Source organism: Dipodomys spectabilis, unplaced genomic scaffold (assembly GCF_019054845.1).
Source record: "Dipodomys spectabilis isolate Male_0828 unplaced genomic scaffold, ASM1905484v1 ptg000108l, whole genome shotgun sequence".
Lineage (NCBI taxonomy): Eukaryota > Metazoa > Chordata > Mammalia > Rodentia > Heteromyidae > Dipodomys > Dipodomys spectabilis.
In genome coordinates this window covers 5,369,349-5,389,897 of record NW_024870785.1, presented here as the reverse complement: position 1 = coordinate 5,389,897, position 20,549 = coordinate 5,369,349, and the positions used below count along the sequence as shown (strand labels likewise).

General features: G+C 42.9%; 1 protein-coding gene across 2 annotated transcripts in view; it reads right to left on the bottom strand.

Moving 5' to 3' along the window:
- Positions 1-298: 298 nt before the first annotated feature.
- Positions 299-20,549, bottom strand: part of Ganc (glucosidase alpha, neutral C) — a 43,468-nt gene continuing 23,217 nt past the window's right edge. For both annotated transcript variants that reach the window (XM_042687898.1, XM_042687897.1), the window contains 12 exons: positions 19,047-19,126; positions 16,184-16,327; positions 15,161-15,257; positions 11,600-11,701; positions 10,112-10,355; positions 8,102-8,166; positions 5,835-5,911; positions 3,933-4,007; positions 3,219-3,332; positions 2,606-2,718; positions 1,275-1,378; positions 299-704 (listed from right to left, as the gene is read on the bottom strand). In XM_042687898.1, coding sequence (XP_042543832.1) covers positions 595-704; positions 1,275-1,378; positions 2,606-2,718; positions 3,219-3,332; positions 3,933-4,007; positions 5,835-5,911; positions 8,102-8,166; positions 10,112-10,355; positions 11,600-11,701; positions 15,161-15,257; positions 16,184-16,327; positions 19,047-19,126 — 1,325 coding nt within the window. In that variant the 3' untranslated portion in view covers positions 299-594. The remainder of the gene's footprint in view (positions 705-1,274; positions 1,379-2,605; positions 2,719-3,218; positions 3,333-3,932; positions 4,008-5,834; positions 5,912-8,101; positions 8,167-10,111; positions 10,356-11,599; positions 11,702-15,160; positions 15,258-16,183; positions 16,328-19,046; positions 19,127-20,549) is intronic.

Here is a 20,549-nt window from a genome sequence, read left to right as displayed (position 1 = left end):
TTTTTCTTGGTGGTACTAGGAAGTAAACTTAGGGCCTTGTGCTTACTAGGCAAGTATTTTATCACTCAAGCCATGCCTTAGGCCTTTTGCTTTTTTAAATTTTTCAGAGAGGGCCTTGTGCTTTTGCCTGGATTAACCTTGGACCAAAACCATCCTATTTCCACTTCCCAAGTTACTGGGGTTACAGGCATGTGATTATAGGCCCCTTCGCCCCTTCCTTCCCTCCTTCCTTCCTTCTTTTCTTCCTTCCTCTTTCTTTCTTTCCTTCTTTTTCCTTCCTTCCTTTCCTTCTCTCCTCCATTCTTTCCTCTTTTCTTCCTTCCTTCCTTTCATTTTTTGAGACAGTTTTTCACTATGTAAACAATGCTGGCTTCAAAGCCATAATCTTCCTGCCTCTTTTTTTTCTGTGCCAAAAATTGGGCCTGGTTGAAATATAAAACCTATTGTTCATTAGTATGCTAAAAACTAGTGAAAGATTATTTCAGCCAATGAAGCCAACTAGATTGCAACATAAATATCAAAAAAAAGGACAAAAGAAAGGTGGACAGGTGCAGGGAGCTTCCTGTGTGCATCACCGGGGCACTTTTTTTTTTGTCATTTGATGTGAACCTCCCAGTCAGCATCAATGTTCAGGGAAAGCTTCTCCAGGCTCAGGGTACATGTTCTGGCACAATATGTAAAAGCCACAGGCTGATCCTTACCATCTAAACAACAAGACAATAAAAGAGGGAAAGTGTGAGGGATATCAAGTAGGGGGAGTCTTTTCAAATCAGATACGATTCTGAGTGGATTACAAAATCTTACTAGGAGAATCCATTTTAGTCATCCTTCTATTCACAGATTAAAAACAGGAACATAACACTGGTTGAAAAGAAACTGTAAGGAACAAAGTGGCTTGCCCAAGGAACCCAGTTAGAAGAGGAAAGATATGATTCTCATCGTGTACTTTCATAAAATCCCTCAACATGAGTAGTATTTTCCAGGACTTCAGATATTCACAGTTAAAAAAATGAAGAGGCATCCACAATATATATTATTTCTAGCTCAAATAATTTCTATTAGAAAAATATTAACCAGAGCAAGAAGACAAGTTCATGAAGAGATGGAGGGTGGCTTCCCTCTATTGACTAGAGTACTTACCTCTATCAGAAAGTGCAGTCAGTCCTCTTGGGCTAAGCATATCATGTCGGTTTTAGGACAAATCACTTCCTCGCCACAGTTATTACTATATTTACCAAACAATAACTGAGGTAAGAACGAACCAGGTTCCTTACCAGATGAATGAGTGATCACGGAAGATGGTTTCTTCCTGAAGCCTAAGACCAGGATCTGCTCGACCACACACTTGCTGGGATAATGACCCTTTCCATCAGCACACCTAGAACGGATATAAATGGTATTGAGTTCCTCTCCCATCTATATGCATGGAGTTAAGGTACACATATCTGTCAAATTTACTAAAATGAAGAGATGACAAAGATGACTTTCTGTACCAATGACTCCCTAACCAGTGGCCAAACCAATTCCTCTTTAACAAGTCATTTGAAGTGAAGTAACTAAAGGACAAAAAGGTCACAAGTAGTCAGGAGCTGGTGGCTCACACCTGTAATCTTTACTACTCAGGAGGCTAAGATCTGAGGATCACGGTTCAAAGCCAGCCCAGGCAGGAAAGTCCATGAGACTCTTTTTTTTTTTTTTTTGAGTCCGGTCCTGGGGCCTGAACTCTGGGCCTGGGCACTGTCCCTCAGCTCTTCAGCTCAAGGCTAGTGCTCTACCACTTGAGCCACAGCGCCACTTCCGGCTTTTTTTCTTTTTGCTTATGTGGTGCTGAGGAATTGAACCCAGGGCCTCAGGCATGCAAGGCAAGTGCTCTACCACTGAGCCACCTTCCCAGCCCATCCATGAGACTCTTATCTCCAATAAACCACTAGAAATCCAGAAGTAGCGCTGTGGCTCAAGTGGTAGAGCATTCATCTTGAGCTGAAGAGCGCAGGGACAGCACCCAAGCCCAGAGTTCAAGCCCCATGACCGACCAAAAAAAAAAAAAAAAAGGTCACAAGTGTGACTTGGATATTGTAGTTAACATTAAGAAACCAAGTATTTAATGAATTGGTAAATGGAAGGATGACTAGTATCAATGAATACTCATATTGAATCCTTTTTATGGTTTCAATAGGTGGGAGAAAGAAGATAGAACAATAAAAAAGGAATACTCATGGACATGATTCAAAAATAGTATACAAATGGCTTTCACTACCTATTTATTTAAATAGTTATGTTGAACTCCAGCTATCCATTTATTTAAAGATGACAAGAGGAACCCAGGCACCAATGGCTCACACCTGTAATCCTAGCTACTCAGGAGGCTGAGATCTGAGGATTGCAGTTCAAAGCCAGCCTGGGCAGGAAAGCCTGTGAGATTCATCTCCAATAAACCACCAGAAAACCAGAAGTGCTGCTGTGGCTCATGTGGTCGAGCGCTTGCCTGAAGAGCTCAGGACAGTACCCAGGCCCAGGGTTCAAGCCCCATGATGGAAAAAAAAAAGTGACAAACGGGTAGTATAATTTATTTAAGAAAATAAACAGCTTCTTTAGCTGCTATTACCTGTTGATCAAAACACTGGAACAGAATGAAAACTTCCTGTGCAAGAATTGCTTCTGGTGGAGGTACTGGAATGAATGGCCATCATCAAGATATAACTCTCCCATAGCAGAACCCTGGAGAGAGAACAACAGGGAATTTGCCCATGTATTATCTTTATAGGAAAAGAATGCCAGCCCCTAAAAAACCCAAACATTTTTTCATGTTGGTACTGGGGCTTGAACTCAGGGCCTGGACACTGTCCCTGAGCTTTTTTGCTCAAGGCTAGAAGTCTATCACTTGACCCAAGAAAGGTCCTGCCAGCCCAGCTGGATTTCAGGATTCCTTTAAGAACAATAATCCAGATAGATAATAATCAAGAAGTGACTATTAGGTCACAAGCCTATAATCTATTCCTCATTGAGAAGACTGAGGCAGGAAAATCATGAGTTTGTGGCCAGGCTGGGCTAACTCTTACTATATCTAAAACAACTCAAAGCCTTGATTTGTAGATAAACATCAGAAGCAGTATTTCACAGATGGGGCTCATTACTTTTACATGGCTTCATACTTTTGAAAGGCTACCACTGCAAAGAAAAAGAGCAGTCACAGAAAGGGAAGCTGATTGTCTAGATACCTTAGTGCTTAGAGCAACCCGGAGTCCGTATGGGGAATTAGCCATCCAACCTGTGGACTTTCCTACCATTGTCTTTATTGGCACCACGCTTCCACCTCGTTGAAACACTGGTATCTGTAACACAGCAGCGCTCTCAGAGAAGATGTATTTGTATAAGGTAATTTCAAAGTACTTAAAAATATCCCCTCCTATGAGATCACACACCTTACAAGAAGAGACTCAAGGGCAAAATAAATGTGTGAGCATACAATAGCAAACATGGGGGCCCTGGAATTAAAAGGAAAAGAGGAAAAGGGTTCCACTAAAAAAATGTTTGTTTTTTTTTCTTTCTGGTTGGTCGTGGAGCTTGAACTCTGGGCTTGGGCACTGTCTCTGTGCTCTTCAGCTCAAGGCCAGTGTTCTACCGCTTGAGCTACAGCGCCACTTCCAGTTTTCGCGTGGTTTATTGGAGATAAGAGTTTCACGGACTTTCCTGTCCGGGCTGGCTTTGAACGTGATCCTCAGATCTCAGCCTCCTGAGTAGCTAGGATTATAGGCGTGAACCACTGGCACCAAGCCATGTTTTTGTTTTTTAACTGTGAGGGACAGTGCCTACCCTTCAACAACCAAGAAGTAAAGGATAACTATCTCCCTCCCCAGTGTCTTCCCTCATCGGCAGTCTGAGCAAACTAATACAATGTAATGGGTAGAAATAATACTCTGAAAATAACTTACAGTATCCAAGGCTACTGGAATCTTCACAGTGTGTCCTCCTTTCCAATGAACAAATGTCTTAGAATCATACCAGATCTAAAAGTAACCAATCCCAGTGAAAAAGAGAACATGAGCACGTCTATTCACAATTTCACTTTTCAGCAAAACATTTACTCATGTGCATTTCAAACATCCAGAAAGCTAAAGTAAGTGAAATTTTAAAAAAATGTTGGGGCTGGGAATGTGGCTTAGTGGTAGAGTACTTGCATGAAGCCCTGGGTTCAATTCCTCAGCACCACATAAACAGAAAAAGCTTTGTGACTTGAGTGCTAGTCTTGAGCAAAAAGAACCTCAGGAATAGTGCCCAAGCCCCAAGTTCAAGCCCCAGGACTGGCACCAAAAAATAAAAAATAAAAATAATGTTGGATAGAAGTTAGGAAAGATGTGCTTCTAAGAGGATTCTAAGCTGGGCACTGGTACCCTATGCCTGTAATCTTAGCTACTCAGGAGGCTGAGATCTGAGGGTCACAGCTCAAAGCCAGCCTGGGCAAGAAAGTCTGAGAGACTTTTTTTTGTCAGACCTGAACCCTGGCTCTGGGCTACATAAGCAGAAAAAGTCAGAAGTGGCGCTGTGGTACAAGTGGTAGAGCACTAGCCTTGAGCTGAAGAGCTGAGGGACCAGCACCCAGAGTTCAAGCCCCAGGACCAAAAAAAAAAAGATTCTAAGGCCCTAGAGGCTAATTGGGAGATCAGGTGGGGTCATGATTTGAGGCCAGCCCAGGCAAAGAAGTTCTCAAGATCCTATTTCAACCATAGCTAGGTACAGACTTGTATGGCTGTCATTCAAAGGTATGTAGTAGGCTGAAATCAGGAGGATCACATTTCCAAGTCAACCAACAAAAAGTTCACGAAGGCAACAGTGCTGGATAAGAAATGTACTCATGACCTTGCTCATGTAACTGTAACCCCTCTGTACAGCATTTTCACAATAAAAAACTTATTTAACTAAAAAAAAGTTCATGAGACGTCATTTCAATAGAAAAAGCTAGGATGAGCTGGGCACCAGTGGCTCACGCCTGTAATCCTAGATACTCAGGAGGCCGAGATCTGAGGATCACGGTTCAAAGCCAGCCTGTGCAGGAAAGACCGTGAGACTCCTATCTCCAATAAACTGCCAGAAAAACCGGAAGTGGAGCTGTAGCTCAAATGGTAGAGCACTTGCCTTGAGCTGAAGAGCTGAGGGGCAGCACTCAGGCCCAGAGTTCAAGCCTCATGACCGACCAAAAAAAAAAGAAAAAGAAAAAGAAACAGCTAGATCTGGGAGGAAACCAAATGAAAACTCGGGTTACTAATGCAGTTATCACTTTTTTATAGGATGAACCTTATGCTAGAGATAAAGTTCTAGTTCTTATGTGGAATCCCTATCAAGTTGCTAAAGTAAAAAAGTGATTTTATGGAGTAAATCATTAGGACACCATAAGAAGCAGCATGAAAACAAATTTTCTCTTTTGTAGTTCCATACTTTCTGGCAGCCATGGAGTGTACACTGCAAGTTTTTGGTAGCAGAGCTCAGGATTCCAGGAGGGCAGGACCAAACAGCAGTCTCTATCCCTAGGTCCCCTGATGTTTGATACCTCACACTATGCTGGTGAATCCTTCCAACCAAACCCTGTGTGTTGATAAGGGCTCACTAGCACAAATCAAAGTGTGAAGGTAAAAAGCATTTTCTTCCTTTGAATTTGTCAGCCTCGGAGGAGAGTGGTTGTAAATTACAAAAACCATCCGTTGCTACAGTCATTTTTACAAAATCGTCAGTTGCTATAGTCATTTGTTGTCTATTCACAAGGGCATGATGAAGAAATCTTTTAGATTCTAAAATAAATGAAGGGGTGAGAGATATGTAGATTTTATTATTACTTTTACCTCATTAGGTCCTGGCAGAAATATATCAATCATTGTAGTTTTTGCTTCTGTGACTGGATGTACTAATAAAGCACTTCCTAAAAAAAGAAGAAATAAAATTTAGTATCATTATAAGAAGTTGAAAACATCCTTTCTCTTTAATTAAACACTACTGTGGTTTTAAAGACCATTAAATTGGGGCTGGGGAGGTGGCTCAGTGGTAGAGTGCTTGCCTCACATGCATGAGGCCCTGGGTTCAATTCTCAGCACCACATAAGCAGAAAAAGCCAGAAGTGGCGCTGTGGCTTGAGTGGTAGAGTGCTATTGAGCTGAAGAGCTGAGGGACAGGTTCAGGCCCCACAACTGACAAAAAAAAAAAGACCATTAAATTGCAAAGTTCTGCAAGGCAAAACCAGACTCATAAGAGAGGTGAGAGATGTGGTTAGAAAGAGGGGGGCATAGGTTCAGAGGTGACTGATGGCGAGTTGAGCTACAGGAAGGAACCATGACACAGTCTATTACAGTCTTGTTTGGTACATAACTCTAGTGTGCCAATAACTTCAAAGCATCATGGTACTACTCCAAGAACTTCATCATTTGCAGTGGGTAATGTTGGAGAAGGTGCCCCATAGCTGTAATCCACAAGTGTGGTCAGTGTGGCTGCTCAATCCTTTGACTTGGGCAGTTTTAGTAAGGGTAGTCCAGACAACTAATTTTGCTTTGATCCTGGCACCACACATGTATAAAATGCATCCATTGGGCTGGGATGTAGCTCAGTGGCAAAGCACTTGCCTAGTAAGTGCAATGTCCTGGGTTCAATCCCAAGTACAAAAAAGAAAAGACAAAAAAATACAGATTAATAAAATAAAATAGATAAATTTATGAATTCATTATTTTATTCAATTAAAAAAAGAAGATGATGAATTTGAGACTAGCCTTGGCAACAGTGAGATCTTATCTCAAAAACAAACTGGGGGGCGGGGCTGGGAAGGGTGGCTCAGTGGTAGAGTGCTTGCCTTGCATGATGAGGCCCTGGGTTTGATTCCTCAGCCCCACATAAGCAGAAAAAAACAAACAAACAAACAAAACCAAACTGGGAGGAGGGTGTTGGGGGAGTTAGCTTGGCAAGTGCAAGGCCTTGAGTTTGATCCTCTGCTCTGGAAAAAAAAAAAAGCTAACAATTATATATGAAATATATGAAAAGCTCTTTATTATAACAGATCTACTTTTTTTCTTTTCTTTTTTTTTTGTACAGGTACTAGTGCTTGAATTTAAAGCCTTGGAACTTTCTTTCTTTTTCTTTCTCTTTTCCCTCCTTCCCTCTCTCTCTCTCTCTTTCTTCCAATTCTAGGACTTGAACACAGGACATGGGCACTGTCCCTGAGCTTCTTTTGCTCAGAGCTAGCACTCTACCACTTGAGCTACAACTTCACTTCTGGCCTTTTGGTGGTTAACTGGAATCTCATGGACTTTCCTGACAGGTTGGCTTCAAACTGTAATCCTCAGATCTCAGTCTCCTGAATAGCTAGGATTACAGGAATGAGCCACTGGCTCTTTTGTTTTTGTTTTTGTCGGTCATGGGGCTTGAACTCTGGGCTTGGGCACTGCATCTGCGCTCTTCAGCTCACGGTGAGTGGTGTACCGCTTGAGCCATAGCACCACTTCCAGTTTTCTAGTGGCTTATTGGAGATAAAAATCTCAGGGAGGGAAGTGGCGCTGTAGCTCAAGTGGTAGAGCGCTCGCCTTGAGCTGAAGAGCTGAGGGACAGCGCCCAGGCCCAGAGTTCAAGCCCCATGACCGACAAAAAAAAAAAAAAAAATCTCAGGGAGGGCTGGCTGGGAAGGTGGCTCAGTGGTAGAGCGCTTGCCTTGCATGCCTGAGGCCCTGGGTTCGATTCCTCAGCACCACATAAGGAAAAAGCTGGAAGTGGCCCTGTGGCTCAAGTGGTAGAGCACTCGCCTTGAGCTGAAGAGCTGAGGGACAGTGCTCAGGCCCAGAGTTCAGGCCCCACGACCGGACCCCCCCCCCCCCCAAAAAAAAAAAAAAGAAATGAAAAGTCTCAGGGACTTTTGTGCCCTGGCTGGCTTTGAACCGTGATTCTCAGATCTCAGCCTCCTGAGTAGCTGGGATTACAGGTGTGAGCTGCCGACGCCCAGCTCTTTTGTTTTTATAACGTGTCTTTCTTGACTTTAGGGTTTTTACAAGTACATTCACACTAAAAAATGCAATAAGAATATAATCATAATTGTAGTATTTATCACAACTATAATTAATCTATAAATGCTCACCCAGCAGGTATTCATCTTCTACACCAAAAGCCTCTAATTCATCAGGGAACTCTACCCAGAGAGGCCTGAGAAAAGAGGGGGAAAAAATCACATTTTTAACTTTGTATGCTTTACTAGCATTTTGTTAAATGTTTTTATTAGATTTTTCCTTTTTAATTATTTATTTATTTTGTTCCAATCCTGGGGCCTGAAACTCAGAATGTGGCACTGTCCCTGAGCATTTTTTTTTTTTTTTTGGTTGGTTGTGGGGCTTGAACTCTAGGCCTGGGTGCTGTCCCTCAGCTCTTCAGCTCAAGGTGAGTGCTCTACCACTAGAGCTACAGCGCCACTTCCGGTTTTCTGGTGGTTTATTGGAGATAGGAGTCTCACAGTCTTTCCTGCCCAGGTTGGCTTCGAACCTCGATCCTCAGATCTCAGCCTCCTGAGTAGCTAGGATTACAGGCATGAACCACCAGCTCCTGGCTTGTCCCTGAGCTTTTTGTGCTCAAATCTAGTGCTCTATTACTTATGTCATACCTCCATTTCTAGCTTTTTGGTGGCTGACTAGAGATAAGAGTCTTGAGGGCAGATGGGCTGAGAAGGTGGCTCAGTGGTAGAGCGCTTGAGGCCCTGGGGTCGATTCCTCAGCATCACATAAGCAGAAAAAAAATAGCTGGAAGTGGCACTGTAGCTCAAGTGGTAGAGTGCTAGCCTTGAGCTGAAGAGCTAAGGGACAGCGCCCAGGCCCAGAGTTCAGGCCCACGACCGGACCCAAAAAAAAAAGTCTTGAGGGCAGATTTTCTAACTGGGCTGGCTTTGAATCACAATCTTCAGCTCTCAGCCTCCTAAGTAGCTAGGATTACAGGGGTAAGCCACGGCTACACAGCTAGATTTTTATAACTACTCAATGGGAATTGCAAAGTATCAAAGAGCTAAGATTCTTTTTCATATGACTCAAGAGTCTATGTGCAATTGCTGCTAATCCTGAAGTCCTGGTGTGTTTTTTTTTTTTGTCGGTCGTGGGGCTTGAACTCTGGGCCTGGGCGCTGTTCCTCAGCTCTTCAGCTCAAGGCAAGTGCTCTACCACTTGAGCTACAGCACCACTTCCGGTTTTCTGGTGGTTTATTGGAGATAGGAGTCTCATGGTCTGTCCTGCCCGGGCTGGCTTTGAACCGCGATCCTCAGATCTCAGCCTCCTGAGTAGCTAGGATTACAGGTGTGAGCCACCAGCGCCCGACTAGTCCTGGTGTTTTATGTATCTCTATATATTGTTCTCTAATAAAGCAAGTTTCTTTTCTAAATACTTTACTTTCCAAACAGAATTAGGATTTGTGGACTGGAAGCATGGCTTAAGTGGCAGAATGCCTAAATTACAATATACATATTAGAAAAAAATTTCCACTTCAAATGTGGAACATTTCAGCCCTAAGGTAAGATAATGCCTAAAAACAGCAGGTAAGTTATTCTTCATGAGATGATGTTTTTTAAGAGTTTATTTAAAAAGGTAAACTTCCGCAGGGCGCTGGTGGCTCACGCCTGTAATCCTAGCTACTCAGGAGGCTGAGATCTGAGGATCGCGGTTCAAAGCCAGCCCGGGCAGGACAGACCGTGAGACTCCTATCTCCAATAAACCACCAGAAAACCGGAAGTGGCGCTGTAGCTCAAGTGGTAGAGCGCTCACCTTGAGCTGAAGAGCTGAGGAACAGCGCTCAGGCCCAGAGTTGAAGTCCCACGACCGACAAAAAAAAAAAAAGAAGGTAAACTTCCTTAGTCATTGCAACACCTCTATTTCTATCTCTTGGCAAATCTCAATAGTTTAATCAGTCATAGGGATATGGTTTTTATCTTCTGTGTCTTCAATAGCTGGCACCATGTGCACAGCTGGTGTTCAGTAAGCTGACTGAAATTTGATGGAAAACATGCTCTTCATCTTTTCTCCTAAGATCATTGTGTGACATCTCCGGTCCCTGTCACTGAGAGGATCTGTTATGTATTGGTTGCTGGGGTCTCTGCTTAGAGAATATGTCTTACCTCATGACAGGTTTGGAAGCCACATGGGCATGATAGAACAAAGAATATAAATAGGGCAGGAGGGTGTAGCGCTCTCTGATGGCTTCTCGGATGAACCGGGTGTGTTCTTCCCCAAATAGCCAGGGTTCTCTTCGCTTGGTATTCATTGTAGCATGGCCACGGAAGAAAGGCTGGTAGGCTCCTGCCTGGTACCAACGCACAAGCAACTCTGCCTCTGGATTCCCAATGAAGCCACCTACATCAGCTGGTTAGACAAAGGAAGGTAGAGCGAGGCAACTAAGCTTTAAATAAATGATGCCCATAGGTAAAATGATGCACTGCAGACAGAGAAGAATGGGACCATATGCATACCTGGAATGACAGGATACAACTGTGGCCTCAACCAGGGAACATGTACTACAAAGCTCAGCCTGTCTGGGGACTGGACAGAATGCTCTTTGGACATTCTTTTCTTGTGAAAAGATCAGAAGTTTTATTGCAAGATCAGCACTCCTATATGTTCCTGAGCTCACTTTACCTATAAACTACAAAATGTTTGCCTGATTTTGTGTGTTTGTGTGTGTGTGTGTGTGTGTGTGTACACTGAGGGGAAGGTAAATGATAATTGATTTCCTTTCAAAGTAACAGCTAAACCAAGATTTAAAAATTAAGAAAGAAAGAAAGAAAGAGAAGCAAATCAGAGTCAGTGGGTTAGGTAGAATTTCATGCCCACTCCCTGAGCAGGATATATATTTTTTGTGTTGTATGTGGACCAATGCCATCAAAAGCATATGTTCATAGCAGTGACATTAATCTGTTTCCATTCCTACATAAAAATGAAGAGCAGCTGCAGCTGCAACCATACTGAGCACTTTCCATGTTGGTATCTCTTATGCATCAAAAGCTCAGGATGCTGAGAAGTTGAGCCACCAGACACTTACTTTCTTATCTTTCTTACTTATCTTTCCCCAGAGCATACCTTTTTAAAAGTGTGTGTGTACCTATGTGTATGTGTGTGTTTGTGTGTATTTATTTAAAATCACAGAATTTTAAATCTGCTCAGCAGAAAGGATTTCTGAAAAGCTGACCACTCCCCTTCCTTTGGTGCTGAGGGCTGAACCCGGGGCTGCATACAAGCCAGGCCAGTGCTATGAGCTATGCTCCCAACGCCAGGATGTTTCATTAAATTCTCTGTAGTTCTCCCAACTCTTCCTTCCCACTTTCAAGAACACTCAGTTTTCAAGCAGGTCCAAGAGGAAGTACTGAGATAACGAAGGAAGCCGGCATCCTGGCTTCTTTTCTGATAACCTGGTTTTTTCATGTCCTCAGCTCAGTCATGACACAAGCAATTCTGCAGCACCCCTTTCACTTTCTGATCTGTTCACCTTCCCTTTCTCCCATTTTCTCTTTCCACATCTATCAGCTTGGCTATGACAGCTACTGAAAAGGGATTTGTGATCCTCACTTTTCATTCACTCATGTCAAGGCACAGGCCAGGACTCATCTCACCTCCACAGAAAGAGATCCCAGTAATGCTGAGAGTCAGTAACATCGGGAGGGAAATTTTCAGGTAACTCCATTCTGCCGTGTTGTCACCCGTCCACACTGCACCTTTGGTCATTGGTAACAAAGTATTAACAATTTGCCAGTATACTCAATTTAGCATTTAGGTTATTTGTGAAAAATTAAAAAAAAGGAGAAGATTCCATATCTTAAACTAAACACTCTGAAGTGTTACAATGAGGTCAATTTCCTAATGCTGAAATATGGTTAAAACCCACAGAACAGGCATTCAATGAAAATATTCTGAATCACATTTATTTATTTTTATTTTAATTTATTTATTTTGTCAGTTGTGGGGCTTGAACTTTGGGCCTGGGTGCTGTCCCTCAGCTCTTCAGCTCAAGGCTAGTGCTCTACCACTTGAGCCAAAATGTCACTTCTGGTTTTCTGGTGGTTTATTGGAGATAAGAGTCTTACACACTTTCCTGCCCTGGCTGGCTTTGAACCTCAGATCTCAGCCTCCTGAGTAGCTAGGATTACAGGCATGAGCCACCTGTGCGCAGCTTTATTTATTTTATTTTTTGCCAGTCCTGGGGCCTGAACTCAGGGCCTGGGCACTGTTCCTGAGCTTCTTTTGCTCAAGGTTAGCACTCTGCCACTTGAGCCACAGCACCATTTCTGGCTTGAATTGAACTACAGCATCACACATGCTAGTTAAGCACTCTACCACTAGGCCACATTCCCAGTCCCAACATTTTCTTTTTTTGCATTAATTTATCTGTGTGCTTTTGTTTTTTAGACAAGGTCTGCTATGCAGCTTAGGCTGGCCTGTAACTCTGGAATCTCTTGCTTCAGCCTCCTTGGGTGCTAGGATTACAGACAAGTATACCCTCTCCCAGCTACAAACATTTCTCTCATGCAATTAAAGTTACTATTTAAAATAGCCTATATGAGGCATGGTAGTGGAATGCCTATAATCCCAGCACCTGGAAGCTGAAGCAGAAGGATCACAAGTTTAAAGCCAGCTGGGCTTCAGAACAAGAACAAGTCTCATAATAGTCTATCAAATAGATACTCCATACTATTCCTTTATATTACATATTTAGATATTTCTCTCTTTCTAATACTAATCCCATAGTGAGTATCTCCATATGAATTTTTTTTTTGGGGTCCGGTTGTGGGGCCTGAACTCTGGGCCTGGGCACTGTCCCTCAGCTCTTCAGCTCAAGGCTAGCGCTCTACCACCTGAGCCACAGCTCCACTTCCGGCTTTTTCCTTTTTGCTTTTGTGGTGCTGAGAAATTGAACCCAGGGCCTCAGGCTTGCAAGGCAAGCGCTCTACCACTGAGCCACCTTCCCAGCCCTCCATATGAATTTTTGTCTGGGATGACAGTATGTGTCATTTGGCTAAGTATCACAGGGCAAGTTTTTAGGAGTGGAGTGGGAGGTCTTATGTTTATGGTATATGATAGGGCTGGGTTTTTCAAACTAAGATTAAAGCTCTCAGTTACTGACAAGGACAGAGGACTTAAAATAGCCTCCCTGCCACAGTGGTTAAATTGAACTGGATCTGCATGCACTTGTATACTGGATCCAGTTATAGATGACCCTGACTACAAGCAACAGCTAGGTCTATTTTAAGCCACCTTGCGAAATGGAACAGGTGGTTGTGGAGAATGTTAGAGGTATATTTCCCTCATTTTGATAAATCAAAGAGACAGAATCAGAGATGACCATGTCAGCAAACTGACTGCTGTGAAGTCTCCCTCCCAACATCTAAGTGACCACTTCTTCAGTGAGAAACAAGTATTGAATGCAATTAAAACTGGTTTCCTTTGCCTTAGAGGACAAAATGCACATTTCGGGGCATATTACCCTGTACAATTGAAGTTCTGAGCAATGGCTATTAAAAGGAACACAGTGGCAGATATATCAGAAATGGTTTTTTTTAAAAAAAAGACAGGTGGTCTGGGAAGGTGGCTCAGTGGTAGAGTGCTTGCCTTGCATGCTCAAGGCTCTGGGTTCGATTCCTCAGCACCACATAAGCAAAAAGAAAAAAGCCGGAAGTGGCACTGAGGCTCAAGTGGTAGAGCGCTAGCCTTGAGCTGAAGAGCTGAGGGACAGCACCCAGGCCCAGAGTTCAGGCCCCACAACCGGACCAAAAAAATAAATAAATAAAAATTAAAAAAAAGACAGGTGATTGTTTTTGTTTGTTGTTGTTGTTGTTTGCCCATCCTGGGTGCTGTCCCTGAGCTTTTTGCTCAAGGTTAGTGCTCTACCACTTGAGCCACAGCTACTTCTGGCTTTTTTTGAGTAGTTTATTGAAGATAAGAGTCATGGACTTTCCTGCCTGGGCTGGCATCAAACAGCGACCCTCAGATCTCAGCCTACTGAGTAGCTAGGATTACAGGCGTGAGCCACATACCTGATTAAGACAGAGTTTTTCAGTCTGATTAAACTAGCTATTTCTTATCCTACTGTTTGTTTCTTATCCTACTTTGTTTGCACAAAGTTTTCTTTTCCTTTTTAAAATTGGAGTCAGAGCTGGGCAATGGTGGTTCATGCCTATAATCCTGGCTACTCAGGAGGCTGAGATCTGAGAATCACGGTTCAAAGCCAGCCCAGGCAGGAAAGGCTGTGAGACTCTTAATGCCAATAAACCACTAGAAAACCAGAAGTGGCACTGTGGCTCATGTGGTAGAGCACTCGCCTTGAGCTGAAGAGTGCAGGGGCAGTGCTCAAGCTCAGAGTTCAAGCCCCACAACCGACAAAAAGATGGAGTCAGGGTGTCGTGATCGCTCTTGTCGGCCACCCTGGAGACCGCTGGAGTTGTCCAGTTCGTGGAGGTCCGGGGCTTTGGCCCAGCAAGAAGGTATCTTACGAGCGCTGGTCTTTGACTTTTTCTCACCAAGCGTAATTTGAGGAATGAGCGCGCCAGGCCGGAAGTGAACTGGGATAGGTCCCCAGGCATCTGGGGGTGGGGATGGATAAATGTTCTGTACCTGAATCTTTTCTGAGGGAGCCCTAGGCCCCCATGGAATTTTCTCCACCAACTTCACCCCTGGAGCAGACATACAGCCTTGAACATTAAAACAAAATTTTGCAGTATTCTCAAATACCAAAAAAAAAAAAAAAAAAAGATGGAGTCAGGACTAGGGGCATGGTTCAGGCAGTACAGTGCTTGTCTGGTAATTGTAAGGTCCTGAGTACAATCCCCAGTACTACCACCACCCCCTAAAAAAATTAAAGTACCATAAATTTATCTTTTTAAAACATACAATTCAGTAACTCTTAAAATATACTTTCCATATTGTGCCATCATCACCACTATCTAATTCAAATAGATTCTTATCACTCCTAAAGGAAATGTGTACTATTAGTAATGGTAACTAATGGAGACCAATTCCCTAGTCCCCAGCTCTTGGCAGCCAACAACCTACTTCCTGTCTCTAAGAATTTCTCTATTCTTGACATTCATTATAAAAAGAATCAACTAATATTACATGTGGCTTTTGGTGTCTGGCTTTATCACTTAGCATGATTTCAAGGTTCTCTGACATTTCCTTACCATACTTTTGTGATCCAGCAAAGAAAGAACGTGAAAGAACGAAGGGTCTCTCCTTCCCTTTAGATCTCTGTGTTAGTCCCTCTGCTGTAGCCATTTGCTGTAAAGTCAATAGGGGAAATTTTTACAGGTATGATACAATTATGGCTCTGTGCTGACATGCTCAGCACGCTAACTTAAAAAAAGTAAACAGTAGGTAGAAAGGTGAAATAGAAAACATTAGTTCCGGGGCTGGGAAGGTGGCTCAGTGGTAGAGCACTTGCCTTGCATGCTCAAGGCCCTGGGTTCGACTCCTCAGCACCACATAAGAAAAAAGCCAGAAGTGGCGCTGTAGCTCAAGTGGTAGAGCGCGGGCAGGAAAGTCCGTGAGACTCTTATCTTCAATACACCACTAGAAAACCGGAAGTGATGCTGTGGCTCAAGTGGTAGAGTGCTTGCCTTGAGCTGAAGAGTGCAAGGACAGTGCCCAAGCCCAGAGTTCAAGCCTGATGACTGACCAAAAAAAACCCCCAAAAAAACAAAAACAAAAACAAAAAACACCTCAAGGCAATTTGCAATAGGATGTTAGAAAATAGCAATAGGATGTTAGAAAAATAAACACTACCTGAAAAGTGCTCTATTAGCCAGCAGTTCCCACTGGAAAATACCAATTGGTAGGAGAGCCATAGGCATATAGTCACATTCTAAAAATTCATCAAGTTCATGAAAGGAAAGGGAAAGGAAAGTAAGAGAGTCTTGTATTGGTTTTAACTGAAGGTGCATTTGTCAGAAAAGACACAAAGAAGAAAGCCAGGAGCAGGAGCATAAGGTTGGCGTGGCTTAAGTGGTAGACCGCCTGCCTAGTAATTGCTAGGCTCTGAGTCCAAACCCTAGTAACCCCAAATAAAACAAAACAACCCTCAAAAACCAAAAAAGAGAAAAGACACTGAGAGACATGAGCAGTATAGTATAGCTATTAAAAAGCTGTGACTTTCTGCCTGAAGGTGGGGCACCCAAGTCTAGTTGGCTTCTTTCTGGATGGCTCACCTGATAAAAACCATAGATGTTGTGCAGTTCTCTATGCTCCCAGCCACCATGATGAATGGCATTCTTTTGCATAGTTAGCTCTGGCCCTTTAAAGACTGAGGGTTCATTCATGTCATTCCAAATGAAGAGGATATCCGTAGATTCCTAGGAAGTAAATTGTTTAGGAAAATACTCCCACAGAGATGATATTAATAGGGTAGCAGTCCCCATTCTTCTTTCCTAACCATTTAGTTTTCTTATTTATTCTTCTTATTGGGCAAGGAATTTTATCTGTTTTGTTCACTGGTAAATCCTAAACACAGAACAGTTCCTGGTCTACAGAAAGTTTCCAATAAGTACTGATTGATGAATGAAAGACTGTTATATAATGCTGTCTGTGAAAAATATATTGCAATCAAGTTCATTCTGAGAGGTACCCAAGAATCCCTACCAGAAATATTGCAAATATTCACTAGAAGTATTGCAAATAGGGCTGGGAATGTGGCTCAGTGGAAGAGTGCTTGTTTAGCATTCATGAAGCCCTGGGTTCAATTCCTCAGTACTACATCAACAGAAAAAGCTGGATGTGGCGCCATGGTTCAAGTGGTAGAGCACTAGCCTTGAGCTGAAGAGCTCAGAGACAGTACCCAGGTCTAGAGTTAAAGCCCCATGACCAGGGAAAAAAAAGAAATATTGCAAATATTCACAATTAGATTCTTTATCTAATTCTTTTGATTCTTTAATATCTCTAAACAACGCAAAATTTCTAAACTTCTATGAAAAAGGCTATATGGTTATCAAACATATATGTGCTGGTCCTGGGGCTTGAACTCAGGGCCTGAATGCTATCCCCGAGCTTCTTTTTCTACCAAGTCTAGTGCTCTACCATTTGAGCCACAGCTCAACTTCAGGTTTCCAAATATTTACCTTCACTGTTCTTTATGTAGATAAGGGTTCCAACAAATATGTTCAGCTCCACAGAATATGTTCAGCTCCACAGAACACATTTCCTCACTCAACTCTGCCATAGGAGCGGCCAAACAGTCATGGACAACAGGAAAGTGGAGGACCACAGTCATATCTGTCCTGAATTGTTGTCTATCCCTGCTTTGAGGTTTTTTTTTTCCCCCTAGTATACTAATCTACAATGTTCAGAAACTAGTATTTAGTGGTTAAGAGCGGGGCTTGGCAGACAAGCAGACCTGAGCTCAAACCTTAAGTCCATCATTTACTAGTTGGATGACCTTGGCAGGTATTTTCATTCTCCACACCTCAATTGGGATTAGATTTAATTATAGTTTCTTCTTTTAATGGTTAAAAAACAAATGACACAGAACTGCTGTGAACATAGCTCCTATTCAATCTGTACTAGGTATCATTATCAGAATTGGTTGAAAACAGTCCTCCAGATATGGCCTCTTCAGCTTTCTGTGGTTCCTGTAAGATTTTTTTGAACTGTATATTTTGTCTTTTGTACTGATTGAACTCAGTACATTATACTTGTTAGGCAAGCCCATAAGATTTTTAAATATATTATAGTTTATAAGATATGCTCATGTTTATCATATCATTTTAAAATAAGTTATAGGGGCTGGGAATATGGCTTAGCAGTAGAGTGCTTGCTTAGCATGCATGAAGCCCTGGGTTCAATTCCTCAGTACTACATAAAGAGAAAAAGCTGGAAGTGGTGCTGTGGCTCAAGTGGTAGAGTGCTAGCCTTGAGCAAAAGAAACTCAGGGACAGTGCCCAGGCCCTGAGTTCAAGCCCTAGGACTGGTCAAAAAAAAAAAGTTACAGAGTAGTATTTTATATGAAATGTACACAGCATTTTGAAAACACAATAGATAAGAGAGCTTATAATATGCTTTGATATATATAATCTGCTAAAATAGAGGGTTAAAAAAAACAAAACAGGTACAGGTGGCTTATACCTATAATCCTAGCTACTCAGGAGGCTGAGATCTGAGGATCATGGTTAGAAGCCAGCCTAGGCAGGAAAATCCATGAAATCTTATTTCCAATTAATCACATACACACAAAAAAGGCCAGATGTAGAGCTATGGCTCAAATGGTAGAGCAATAGCCTTGTGCAAAAAAGCTCAGGAGCCAGGCGCTGGTGGCTCATGCCTGTAATCCTAGCTACTCAGGAGGGGGATCTGAGGATCGCGGTTCAAAGCCAGCCCGGGCAGGAGAGACCGTGAGACTCCTATCTCCAATAAACCACCAGAAAACCGGAAGTGGCGCTGTAGCTCAAGTGGTAGAGCGCTCACCTTGAGCTGAAGAGCTGAGGGAAAGCGCCCAGGCCCAGAGTTCAAGCCCCACGACCGACAAAAAAAAAACAAAAAAAAAAACTCAGGGAAGCCAGGTGCCAGTGGCTCACATCTGTAATCCTAGCTACTCAGGAGGCTGAGATCTGAGGATTGTGGTTCAAAGCCAGCCTGGGCAGGAAAGTCTGAGAGACTCTTCTCTCCAATAAACCACTAGAAAACTGGAAGTGGTGCTGTGGCTCAAGTGGTAGAGCACTAACCTTAAGATGAAGAACACAGGGACAATGCCCAAGCCCAGAGTTCAAGCCCCACGACCAACCAAAAGAAAAAAAAAGAAAGAAAGCTCAAAAGCTCAGGGACAGCACCAAGGCCCTGAGTTCAAGCACCAGGACCAATACAAAAAAAAAAAGAAGTAAAAACCCCAGAACTTCTATGCATTGTATTTAGTTATGCATATGGTGTCTCTCCCAGAACCACCCAGTCTACAACATGCTGGCTACCTCTGCCTTTTCATGAAGGCTTTTTATATCAAGTACTACAAAATGAGGCAGAATAGCTCTGTTCTACACTTTTTTTCTTTGCAGCTAATTAGGACTGAGTAAAAGAATGAAAACTAACCTGATAAGCGGAGAAAGCAAAAAGACCTGAATACCACTCTCTGACTTTGGGATTGGTGAAATCCAGATACGAAGAGATACCTATAGAGGCAGAAGAGTAGAGTATATTAGTGGTCCTTACAGTAAGATGTTGTAAAGAATGTCAGATGTGAAAGCTGAGTAATAACAGGACACCTTACATCAAACACAAGGATAACTGAGAGAGGCATGGTCTGCAAAAGTGAATGAAAGCCAACATAGTGGCACATGCCTATAACCCCAGCTACTTAGGAAACAGAGATAGGAGGATCAAAATTTGATTCCAGCCCAGGCAAATTTAAAAGACCTTACATCAAAAAACAAAAAATTTAAGTAAAATGGCTGGGGTTGTAGCTCAAATTGATAAATTGATATAGCAACTGCCTAGCATGTTTAAGACCACAGGTTCGATTCCTCATGGGACCAAAATGTAAGAAGTAGGGGTTAGCCGGGCACTGGTAGTTCACGCCTGTAATCCTAGCTACATAGGAGACTGAGATCTGAGGATCCTAGTTCAAAGCCAGCCCAGGCAGGAAAGTCTGTGAGACTCTTATCTCCAATTAACCACTCAGAAAACCAGAAGTGGCACTGTGGCTCAAGTGGTTGAGTGCTAGCCTTGAGCTGCAGAGCCGAGGGACAGTACCCATGCCCAGAGTTAAAGCCCCACAACCAACAAAAAGAAAAAAAAAAAAAAAAAGAAGTGAGGGACTGGGAATGTGGCTTAGTGGTAGAGTGCTTGCCTAGCATGCCTGGGTTCAATTCCTCAGTACCATATACACAGAAAAAGCCAGGAGGGTCGCTGTGGCTCAAGTGGTAGAGCACCAACCTTGAGCAAAAGAAGGTCAGGGACAGTGCCCAGGCTCTGAGTTCAAGCCCCAGGCCTGACAAAAAAAAAAAAGTGAGTAAAGGTGGTGCCAGACTCCAGAGTTAACTATCTACACCTTTAGTGCCAGAGGCCCAGGGAATAGCAAGGTATAAGCATTCATATGCCTCCATCAGTGATGGCCTAAGATGGCACAGGTAAAGAAGGCAAGTATCTAGTGACCTGTCAGACTTGAACAGAGAAGCTTATTCAAGTGGCTCAAGGCAAGTAAAGAAAGGCATGAAGTGCAGGGATTTTTTTGCCAGTCCTGGAGCTTGAACTCAAGGCTTGGGCTCTGTCCCTGAGCTTCTTTTGCTTAAGGCTAGTGCTCTACCACTTGAGCCACAGCACCATTTCCAGCTTTTTCTGTGTATGTGACACTGAGGAATCGAACCCAGGGCTTCATACATGCTAGGCCATACTCCCAGCCCATGCATGGATTTATTATCAAGTGATCATTTCCTGTTGTCCTTGAGGTAGTTTTTGTTGTTGTTGTTTTTTAAACCAAGGCTAATAACTTTCAAAAAAAATCTATAGTTGCCAGAGGCAGCTAAGGCCACTCACGGAAAGCTAGGAAAACAAAATTATGGGCTAAAAGTACAAAGAGAACAGTCATATGAGTGA